The sequence below is a fragment of the Vicia villosa genome, linkage group LG7 (genome assembly GCF_029867415.1).
Source record: "Vicia villosa cultivar HV-30 ecotype Madison, WI linkage group LG7, Vvil1.0, whole genome shotgun sequence".
Lineage (NCBI taxonomy): Eukaryota > Viridiplantae > Streptophyta > Magnoliopsida > Fabales > Fabaceae > Vicia > Vicia villosa.
Genome location: NC_081186.1, coordinates 88,808,936 through 88,820,879, shown reverse-complemented (window position 1 = coordinate 88,820,879; position 11,944 = coordinate 88,808,936). Strand labels below are relative to the sequence as shown.

General features: G+C 33.3%; 2 protein-coding genes across 2 annotated transcripts; one reads left to right on the top strand and one right to left on the bottom strand.

Moving 5' to 3' along the window:
- Nucleotides 1-3,196: 3,196 nt before the first annotated feature.
- LOC131615664 (small ribosomal subunit protein eS26y-like) lies at nucleotides 3,197-4,963 on the top strand. The gene is made up of 4 exons (XM_058886811.1): nucleotides 3,197-3,355; nucleotides 3,434-3,611; nucleotides 3,740-3,873; nucleotides 4,680-4,963. The coding sequence occupies exons 1-4, from the start codon at nucleotides 3,353-3,355 to the stop codon at nucleotides 4,755-4,757; spliced, it is 393 nt and encodes a 130-aa protein (XP_058742794.1). The 5' UTR covers nucleotides 3,197-3,352; the 3' UTR covers nucleotides 4,758-4,963.
- A 1,131-nt stretch (nucleotides 4,964-6,094) lies between these two features.
- On the bottom strand, nucleotides 6,095-7,614 carry LOC131615663 (serine carboxypeptidase-like 50). Its single transcript, XM_058886810.1, has one exon. The coding sequence runs from the start codon at nucleotides 7,546-7,548 to the stop codon at nucleotides 6,169-6,171; it is 1,380 nt and encodes a 459-aa protein (XP_058742793.1). The 5' UTR covers nucleotides 7,549-7,614; the 3' UTR covers nucleotides 6,095-6,168.
- Nucleotides 7,615-11,944: the final 4,330 nt, after the last annotated feature.

Here is an 11,944-nt window from a genome sequence, read left to right as displayed (position 1 = left end):
TTATACAGGTACCAGTTTAGTTGTTTAGTGTAACTGTGTAAGTGTGTACAATAGCTGAAGCATGAAGCATGGTTCATAAGTAAAGTCACTATTGATTTCAATCTCCAACATTCTAAGCAGCAGTTTTTTTTTTACTTAGGTGTTTTTTTCAACATCATTTAGTTTTTTTAGTGAATATAAAAATATCCTTAAACATTAGTGATTAAACTCACATTTTTACGGTATTTTATTTTTATTTTTTATTTAATTGATGGATTTTTTCTCTTGCTCGAACAATAATAATTGTAAAAGTAATGCTTTGATGATTTTACTTAGCAGGTTTGGACGGACTTCTATAAGGCTTAAAATCACTTCTAGTCCACTTCAATTAAAAACAATTCTTTTAGAAATTATAATTCCTAGATTTTAGATTTAGTAGAATTAATTCTACGTTTTTATATTTTATTTGTTATAATTTTTTCTAATTTTTCTTATTTTCCTCTTTATTTTCTATCAATTACTTCTTTTCTTTTTATTTGTATTAAAATTTATTATCATTTTGGTAATTATACATTCAAAATCAATTTTGATAAAATTATCTAAACAACATTAGATTTTCTAATTTTGATTTTCTAAAATTATATATAAAATCAATTTTGATTGTTTCCTTCTCGTATGTTAGAGTGGTCACCAAGTGATCATAAGAGATTGGTAAAAAGCACAATAAAATAATGGCTTTATCCTCGTCACAACCTTTCAACCAAGTCGCGTCAAATCATCGAGGATGTTATTGAAAGCGTGGACATGAGGCTGCAAATCAACTCCTTCATGCATCTTCAGGCTATAAAGATGTTGCTTCGCAAACAATTTGTTCATGAGCGTTTTGGAAATGTACTGATTTTTTAATTTTCCCCTTACATCTTTCGAAGTTGTGAGGTCCAAGATATGATTAATCATTTCACTAGAAACAAAAAGTCTTATCAAACTCGCGGCATTCACCTTCATCTTGTTCTAATCAATGGCTATGATGTCTATCAGATTCTCATCACGAAGCGCCTTTTGTAAACCTTTTTGAGCCAAGAAATCCTTAACCCTCATTTGCCATAAACCAAAAATGTCTGTTCCGTCAAACCGAGTCATTTTGAATTTTTCACCTATAGGATTAAGCGTCATCTGATACCAATTGTTGGAACAATAACGCAAATACATTTCAGAGTAGATAGAAACACAAAAGCTTTGTTCACGTAGTTCAACCAAATTACCGGAACTATAAAGTAGTTATAGTTTCCTTTATTTATGTCTTGTGAATTGCATTGGATTATAGTGTTATAATATATATATATATATATATATATATATATATATATATATATATATATATATATATATATATATATATATATATATATATATATATATATATATATATATATATATTACTAGGTTTTAGTTTATCTAAAACCCTAATCCATAGTTTCCTTAAAAAAACAATTTTCTACATATAATCTTCTCAACAATAGGAGTTATTCTTTCAAAAACTTATAGTTATCTCAACAACCCATAATTATTTCAACAATATTAATTTTACTCTAAACAACCCATAATTATCTCAATAATTCTTAATTATCTCAACAATATGAATCATATTCAACAATAAATAAACTGGCTGATAAATAATTTCACAACCATTAAATTAAGACTTTTACTTAGGTTCACAAGAGGTAGGGTAGAGATATACAATTCATAGACTAGGAGAGGATATAAGTCTGATTTGAATCGCACGCTTTCATGCCTTCTGCGTTCATTCTTGTTTAGGTCTTCAAATCTATTTCTCACTTTACTAATTAAGGATTTCACGTTTTAGCTTTCTTTAATCATCGTTTTGATTAATTGCTTAAAGGAAATGTTGAAACAATTCCATGTCATCAACATTACAGCGATGTCATTAACGTTAATGCCAAATTTGCATTTTTGGGACAAGTTTTTTAAAAAGTGTGATGGTGTATACGTTGGGTAACTTAAAGTACTGACTTGTGCAAGATAATCTTAGAGGACCAACCTGTTACAAAATAGAATAGGAAAGAAAGATGAACAATTTATTTACCTAATTGTTAGAGAACTTTAAAAGTTCAAAAATCTATTTGATCGACTCTCAATGTTTTTTATTGAAAAAAAATACCTAAAGCTAACTGTATTTATCAAATACTCTTCTTTTACTTAATTCAATCAAACAAATGCAATTAAACAATATACATAGTGTCCAAAGATGTTTAAATATAGTAAACTATCTTCATAAAAATGAAAGTACTTCGAGATTATACCAAATGCTTAAATATAATCGAATTTGCTAAATTACCTCCAAGAAATAAAAATACTTCAAAACTATGCAGAGTGTCTAAATATAACCCTAAAGACTTTGCTAACCGTATTTACTAAAATGCCCTCTTAATATTTAAAGTATTTTGAGGCTATGTATGCCGAATTTGGATCCTCTCATGCTATTTTGGTGCAGCCCTCTCTCATTTTCCTAATCCAATGGTTGATTGTAACACCATGAAGAAACAATAGTACAAAGAAGAGAGAGAAAGAAATAGATGAATGGTTGAGATGAGAACATGACAAAAACATGAGAGAGATAGCATGAGAGGATCCAAATCCATGTATGCCTACCCCGTATCTGAACTTAATAAAATTTATTAAAATATCCTATAAAAATAAAAATACTTCGAGACTATCCTAGCAGAAAAAAAAAAGTTTATTTGAAATAAATGGATATGATGGTGAAAATCCCAATTTGTCTTTCTTTGTTGGTGTAGCAAGTTAGCAACCTCGCAAGGATAGCATGATATAAGATTTTATCTAGTAAGTGTTCCTATATTCTATAAATGATATTCAATTTTCTTAAACACTAGTAATTGTTATGTCATATTGTATCAAAAGAAATTCTTTTATCGAATAATATTTGGATGATATGAAAAAAAAAGATTTTTTCAATTTAATTAGAGATTTCGAGTTTAAATCTAGTATTGAACGCGCATCCGTTGTAAATTTTTTGAAGGAAAATTTTACCGTCCTTTCCCTTATACTTTCATCAACTTAAAAAATTAGTCTATACATTTGCATATAAAAGTAAGTTGCGCATAGAAGATAATTAATTTTTAAAATTAGTGTATATATTTTTGTTTGTTAAGAACACTATAAAAAAAAAGGCCTGAAAGGAGTAAAATTTCGGGCTTCTGGGATGTTGGGCTTTTGACCCATGAATATATATTAAATAACAGAAACAATTTCGTCGTTGTTATTCTACAAACCCTAGCGGCATTGAAGAACCCTTTGTCTGCGAAGGATATCACAGAAAGCTTGAGCTTCAACAATGGTTTGTGATCTGAAATTTCTATGAAGTTGTATATTCAGTTTTCAGTTGTTAATATTGGTATGAATTTGTTGTTTGCAGACTTTCAAGCGTAGGAATGGAGGACGTAACAAGCATGGACGTGGCCATGTCAAGTTCATCCGCTGCTCAAACTGCGGAAAATGCTGTCCCAAGGATAAGGCAATCAAGAGATTTCTTGTGAGGAACATTGTTGAACAGGCTGCTGTTAGAGATGTTCAGGAAGCTTGTGTCTATGACCGTATGATTCTTCTGTTTCATTGTTTGATTTGATTTTGTGCTTTTATAATTTTGATTTTGATTCTTAGGAAATTGATTCATTTGCTAATTGATTGATTGATTTTGTTGTTGTTGTGATGTGATTTGTAGAATACACTCTTCCTAAGCTATATGTGAAGATGCAGTACTGTGTGTCTTGCGCTATTCATTCTCATGTTGTGAGGGTTAGATCTCGCACTGATAGGAGGAAGCGTGACCCTCCTCAGCGTTTCATCAGGCGCAGGGTAATTACTCTTTTCTTAATTTTCTCTAGTTTTGTTGTTAACTAGTTAATCATTGCATTACACTTGAAATTGTGATAATGGAAACAACCTGAATTAGGCTGAAATGTAATCAAAATAGGATTGAATTTTACCTGTGTAAAATGATACATGAGAGATTAATAGTTATTTAGATATTTTGAACTGTGGTTTCTCTTATATGTCTTAGTTATGCAGCATCAGTTGCAATTTATTTCATGATTATGTTGGATGTTTGTTTCATTCTGGCCTATTCAATGTTATAGTCTGATACCTAGAGTGGGGGATAGCCCGTTTATGAATAGTTTGGTTGTCTAGCTTTTTTGAGTGTATAAAAGGGGCCAGTTCAAGGTTTTAAAAAACAGTATGTGGATGGTATCGACAAGGACCAATACAGATGCCAATATTCACGTTTTTTTTGTTAAAGAGGAAGTGTAGTTTATTCACAGCGGTTGGTCGCAACACCTGTATGGATTGAAATCGCAAGTGCGACCTATATTGAAAACCTTGGGCCAGTTCACTCTAGTTTTCTTTACTTAGCGTGTGTTTGGTGGAAGGGCTTATCTCCTATTCCACTCATATACAATTTACAATCCAAAAATATATTTATTTGTATCCCTCCCTTCTCTCTGTTGACACCCACATCCTTTTCTCTAATTTGAGCCGAAGTCTATGATTTTGTGCATGTGGATTTACTGGAAATTGGTTATCTGTCTATTTTTGTGTGGTTATAACCTGGTTACCTGTTTTACTTGTTGGTCTTAACAAATTTATTTATTTCTCTTTTAAAGGATGATGCACCAAGACCTGGTCAGCCTGGTCAAGCACCTCGCCCTGCCGTAGCTGGAGGAGCTGCTGTCCGCACTTAAAAGCATTTCAAGAGTTTTGTTCGAGTTGGATTAGTGTTATGTCACAAACTCAGTTTCCGTTTCTTGTTTAAAAAGTTTTGTATTCGTGTAGACAAAGTATATTGTTGTTCTCATGCTTACTTTGTTCTTGAGAGGAACCTATATTTTTGATAATTTATATTTGGTACTTCTAATGAAGTTCTTTAAATGTTATGGATCTTTGGTTATCATCCATGTTATTGATCTCATAAATCGGCTATTATCCTTTGTCAATTCAATGTTATGGCATTTCAATTGCTTTCTTCTATTCAGATTAATCCTACATTTTGTTAACCTGACCAATGGTTGCCTCATTTTGATGAGCTTAAATATAAAATTTTCTGCGGAAGCGCAAACAACTAAGTTTTCTCTCAACCTAGTTTTTTGTATGCACAAGTACCATTCTAAATATCAATAGAAACACTTAAAGACACATGTTTTGTGAAAACTGGGAGATGTTTTTTCAGAATTGTTATACATATTCCAAGTTGAAAATATTGTTTGTGGAAATGCAACTCAGAAATGGCATAATGCGTAATTCTTGTTTAGGTACTTTTAGAGACTATGACTTATCTCTTAGCTTTTAGCTAATCAAGAATAGGTAACAATTGATGTCTTCTGAGGAGAAACAAAAAGTGTACACAAGTATAAAAAAAGAGATTAGAAATTTACACAAAAAACAGATTGACTAGAGGTAGAACATTTAAACCAGAAAACTATCAAAACAATTCTCTTGGGCAGGAACAACATATTTTAAATTATTAACTTCACTCTTTATTTTATGAAGCTCCTCCTGGGTCATGTCTCCCAAGAAGCTTAGAGTCATGCCAGGGCGCACGTTCCACCACAGGAACCTCGTCTATAACACGCCAGACACATAGTTTATGAAACTTCCTTTCTTGCTGCTGAAGTTATCAACATCCAACCGTAAGTGCTAGCAAAACTTGTCACAAACTTTTCAAAGATGATGATACAGTGTTACTACCTCTGCAATGGTTAAGGCATTACTACTAGAAGTATCTGCATAATCTGCTAAAAGATGAAGGAGTTCTAGGATTAAGTAAATAGGATGAATCAAGTTTGATCCCTCTTGAATACTATTATGAGTTGACTCTGCTGGCTTTCACACCTTCTTTGTATTCATGTATATACTCAACTAGCGGTCCAGTTAAGTTATGCAGTATAGTTGATTGGAAGCATGAGCATGAAAAGAATCTAACATTTTTTGTTCATGTTATAAATTAATCTCATATAACAAATCAAATCTTATAAGAAACCATTTTTATACACAGAATTCAGATCTGTGATTAATAATAAAGTTTAGTATCTAAACCGGGTTCATTTATTGCAGATGAAGAAATTAACATAACAGTCGAGTTGAATCACAGATTCATCATTCATCATACACAGAATTTGTGGACACATTTAGTTCCAACACACTTCCGAACAAACCCTTTTCCAAAACCCAATCTTCTATCATCACTTGTGAATTCAAAGGTTGATCACTAGGCAAAAGATGTCCACCCCCCAAAACCACAACATTAGTAAAAGACTTCCATTTCTGTACATAACCAGCTACCTCTCCATTCACCTTCCAAATCTCCCTCTCACCATTCACAAACTCCTCAATCCCTTCCCACTTCATACTCTTCACCCAAGCCTCAACTTGAACCACACCGACTCTCAAATCACGCTGACCTTGATACAACAAGACCCTCATCTCCTCCTTCAACAACTTCTCCACCATATACTTCACACTTTTCATCAAATCAGCATACAATGCAGCCCAAACAATCTTACTGCATTTCTCATAAACAAACGAATCATCAACTTCCACTCCTAACGCCTTCCTCACCGCACCAATATTCAATAACTTAGCAACCAATTCATCTTCATACGGAGCTTTTCGCGAATAATCATACAAAGTAGCCAACCCTGTCATGTTTTGCAACACATCCAAGACACGGTTTCTCGCACGAGTCGCTTCACTCCAATTCCTTCTCTCTACCAACTCAACAGCTTCAAGTTGTAATTTTTCCAACTCAATTTTTTGTCTCTCATTGATTAATCCAACATAGTAAGCATTATCAGCATGAGTAACCATTTGGGCCACAGGATCTGTTAGTCCATTACCAATAGCAACACCAGCTAAATTCACTCTCTCAGAGTCTTTCAAAACAGAATTTTTCTCTAATATGTAGCACCCAATTGCAGGAATATACTTTCCAGCATAGCTTTCACCAGTGATATAAATAGGACGATTTTTGAAAACATGATCAAGTTGAACAAACCTTGTTATAGCAGCAAAAAGATGTTCTGCAACCTTGTTTTGATCGGTTGGAATCTCTTGTGGAGTTGAGGCTACACTGAAGCCAGTTCCAATGGGATTATCAAGAAAAAGAAGGCCAAAGATTCTGTTCCAAGAAAAAGGGTTGGGTTGAAGGGTGAGTGAGTTGGTGACAAGATAGGGACCAAGTTCATAGAAGTTTCCCATCATGGAGGAGCAACCAGGGCCACCTTGAAGCCATATGAGAAGAGGGGTTTGGGAGAGAGGTGAAGTGGAGTTTTGTGCTTCATAGAAAGTGTAGAAAATGGAGGAAGTGGAGGTGGGACTTACTGGTAGGTAACCTGATTTTGTGGGAAGTGCTTCATAGGGGAATACTGAAGAATCTGAGAGTGAAAGAAAGCTATGAAACTGTAAGAAGAAGAAGAAGAAAAGGATTGTATTGATGAAGAGGTTGGTTGAGTGTTTCTCCATCTTCAAATTCTTCATCTACAAAACGACAGGAAGTATGAATCACACAAGAGTGTCTTTTGTAGCCGACACATATGACAATTGACATGGCTTTTTAAAGAGAGCGCAATAATACTCTAGAGGGTGCAATGATAATTATGTGTAACATGTAGGAGATAACGAATTTAACAAAATAGGATACCTCATTAAAGTCTAAGCATTTGATGGGAAAAGAGTATCTCATTTCTACTTTAATGATGTTATAAACCATAAGTACAAGAAATAAAGTCATGATGATTTACATATTCACTTAATTAATTTAAAAAATAAATTTTAACTATAAAATCACATCTAACATGTTGAGTTTCAAAACTTGTGGGTAACCTTGCCATTGATAAATAATAAGGTAAATGTTATATTTTGACTAACGAAGATCAAAAGAATAAGATGGATTCCATAAGTGATAAAGGGATATTTCTGGATTACTCTTCAAATAACAGAGCTTATAGAGTGTTTAACTCCATAACTAGAGTTACAATGGAGCCTAAAAGTGTGGTGATTGATGATTCAATCATTAAAAAATAATGAATGCTGTTATACCCCATTTTCACCCCTTACTTTTTTTTTTCATCTGATGCATGTTTTTCATTTTTTAAAAGTCGATCATTTTTTATTCATCATGTCATTTTCAAAAAAATCATTACAAGACACCTTAATGAAGGGGACATCACTAAATTAAATAAGGAAATAACAAATTCATGTCTTGTTTCTAAACTTGAACTACGGATGAGCCATATTATTCAAGAAAAGAAGATCTTAAAATGTATCACTGGAACAAGGTTTTATGTTGTGCTTTACTCTTACAACACAATTTTTGCCGAATTTTTTTTGTAATACAAAGTGGGATAGTAGTGCTGATGGATGTCTCTCTTTGAGAAATAACCTGATTTCATGGTTTAATAAGAAGCAAATATGTGCTTCTTAGTGTATTGCTGAAGTTGAATATGGTGAATGATCCGCTGTCGCGCACTGATAAAAAATGAGTGTTTTGTAAAAGATGTAGTGTAATAACGATAACGACAACTCGAATATCGTCTCACAAGGATTCTTGTTCATTATCAACTAATCAAAATCGATTTGAGGGGGGGGGTTGGTTTAGGATTCAAATAAGCTAAAATGTTGTCTTAAGTGATTAATAATTAAGCTAAAACGAGCCAACCTACTATATCGACTTCCGACTTATCATCGATCCCTACAAAATTTCACTCCCTAAACAGTTCATTCATATTCGACTATAATAACCACTAACAAGTGCAATAGCTGTTATATGATGTATGTTCTTGAATTTCGGATTAAGCAAACAGATCAATACTATTACAAATTAAGCAAACACAATTTGATTGAACAAGATAATGCAAAAGCTACATTACCGTGATTATGATTCAAGACCATACAAATAATCGAATTTAAGAAATCTATCCTATAGCAGCAATCAAATTAAGCAATCAATTGAAATTATAGAAAGACTTCAAAGGAAAACGAATTAACATCAAATTTATAAAGAGACATCAAAGCCGAATATGAATACAGTAGATTGGTTCTTGGAAAATTAGTTCCTCATGATCGTACAAAGTCAAGCGTATTTCTCTTTTGATCATGAATAACAAATAGTCCAACATGAACAGTACCACGGACAAACCTAGGTACCTAGAAAGAATCAGCCAAAATTATTTATGACCCATTTGGGTCAAATTACAAAACCAAGACCCACTACTAACGACCCAAAATTGAAAAATAAACTAGTGTTGTAGCTTCAAACGCAAATATGGAAAATATAGGCTCCGAATCTGACTTCAACTCCAACAAGAAAGTCGTAGCTCTCTCTCTTAGATTTCCGACAATTATTAGAACGCCTTAATTGGATTCCTGGAACTCCAATTATGATCGTTTCCGTACAGACTGCTTAAGTTGAAAAGTAAAGTGCGAAAATAAATTTAAACCAGAAATAAACTAAAATAGAAAAACAATATGCATTAAAATACACTGATCAAAACCCCCCACACTTGAACTTTTACACTCTAAGCAAAGTAAAATCAAAACTCAAAAGAAACACACAACTCATTTACTCATTCTAGGCTACAAACTTTTCTGTGGTTAAGGTTGCATCAATAAGTACTAATATTGCACACTAAGGATATCGTAGGAACACAAATCCGCAACTGTACGGTCATAAGCCTCCTGAATACACAAACCACTTCGAATAATGTTATTATGCCAAAGCCTAACTTAATCATCCTCCTTTTTTACTCTTTTTCATTCGGCCCAATCACATTAAGCCCGTTATCTCCACACACTCATAGTAAGGCTACCGGTTAGTGACTCTGATCCTTTTTTGCATGAGGTTCTGGTACCTAAGTGGTATACCCCTTTTATTCCCCAATTGTAGTTGTGGGGGATCGAATCGTAATCCTCCTTACCAAGTTCAGCACCTGAAACCTCTGAACCAACTAACAACGGAACTTGGAATCTTTTTTTATAGGTTCTACAACCGTTGGGTTAAGTGACCGGGTGAGGGTCACCAAACTTAGAAGGTGCATTCCTTTTTTTTAATAAGTAAAACTAAAACAAAACAACAACAAAAGCGAAGAAAATAAATGGTTCCCTCCTCCACACTTAAAACAAGCATTGTCCTCAATGAAATGACGTAGTTATTAAAGTTGAGAGAAAGGAATAGGGAATCCCTGATTAATTTGTAGTGTAGTTGGACGCTTCCAAAGAAAGCTCCTCGATGCTTGTATCGTCAGGTGCTGAACTTTCATTAAATAGCTTTAGGCGTTGTCCGTTGACCTGGAAGATTTTTTCAGTACTTACACTTTTAATTTCTACTGCACCAAGAGGAAAACATTAGTAACAACAAATGGGCCAATCCATTAGAGTAAACAAATACGGAATAACATAATCAAATAAGAAATACAATATGAGTAAAAATATATCTCATAACATCGAGTCGTAAAAATATAAACCCAAATCCCATGTGTTACATATGACCAGAGCACAAATGACTACTTAGTCACGACACTCTATAAGAGTTCTAATCTCTAAGCTAAGCCTCCTTCGAAGCACCACTATCCTCTAAAACCTGCGCGTTACCAACAAATGGCAACATTCAAACAGAAGGGTAAAATTCAAATTATTATAGAAAGCATAATAATGGGAAATATAAAACACAATAAGAATACATTTCAAGAATTCATCACTCTTCCTATAAACATGCATCATATGCAATTAATCAAGATTCACATGTTCATGTCATACAACATAGCTCATTCATTTCCACATAATCAAACATAATTACTAAACAATATACATAATCATATTTTACCAACATATAAATTCTAAGTACATATCCTTTTCAACAATATTCACGAAGTAACAATTGTATTCAAACATAATCATATTCTAAATATACAAGTTATCTTCCCATTATCACGTATACATGTTTTTCCAAATATATAGACATGTACAACATTCACTGATGTATCACAAGTATGAACATATATCACCAAATGCACATATTCATCTCTATCCCAATTTGCAAAACATCATAGAATATATTTACATCATTGGAATCATGTCATTAATATCACAAGTATACCTTTCTTACCACATGTATCATCATCAATCAAACATGATTCACATATCCACATATATACATATATCATTAGTAATATACTTTCATATATACATCACATATGTTTCAATCACATATATCACAATCATAACACAACAAACATTCATATCAAATGAATCACCAAATTCACTTATCACATCTCATACACAAATAACAATCACGTAATTGCATATATTCAAACATCACATGACACCAATGTGACTCAATGCAAGACATGTGACTCTATACATGTGGTACCCAATATGAACCCAACGTTTCACCGCTTTCCGATTCAATATCTAGAATCCAAATCACACTTCCGATGCGGACAAGATCAAAGCCAGTACGCCTATTTCTAATTAAGGATCAACGTCTAATTTATGAACCCAAAGTTTCACCACCTCTATTTCCAATCGAGGATCAAAGTCAACCATGTGAACCCAAGTTTCACCGCTTATATTTCAAAGCCAACCATGAGTGCATGTATTCAAACATCACATGACACCAATGTGACTCAATGCAAGACATGTGACTCTATACATGTGGTACCCAATATGAACCCAACGTTTCACCGCTTTCCGATTCAATATCTAGAATCCAAGTCACACTTCCGATGCGGACAAGATCAAAGCCAGTACGCCTATTTCTAATTAAGGATCAACGTCTAATTTATGAACCCAAAGTTTCACCACCTCTATTTCCAATCGAGGATCAAAGTCAACCATGTGAACCCAAGTTTCACCGCTTATATTTCAAAGCCAACCA

Excerpts from the sequence above, each read along its gene's own strand:
- LOC131615664 (XM_058886811.1), top strand. Across the intron at positions 3,612-3,739 it reads GGAAGCTTGTGTCTATGACC|AATACACTCTTCCTAAGCTA; the intron begins GTATGATTCTTC and ends TGTGATTTGTAG. Across the intron at positions 3,874-4,679 it reads AGCGTTTCATCAGGCGCAGG|GATGATGCACCAAGACCTGG; the intron begins GTAATTACTCTT and ends TCTCTTTTAAAG.
- LOC131615663 (XM_058886810.1), bottom strand. The coding sequence starts at position 7,548 with ATGAAGAATTTGAAGATGGAGAAACACTCAACCAACCTCTTCATCAAT.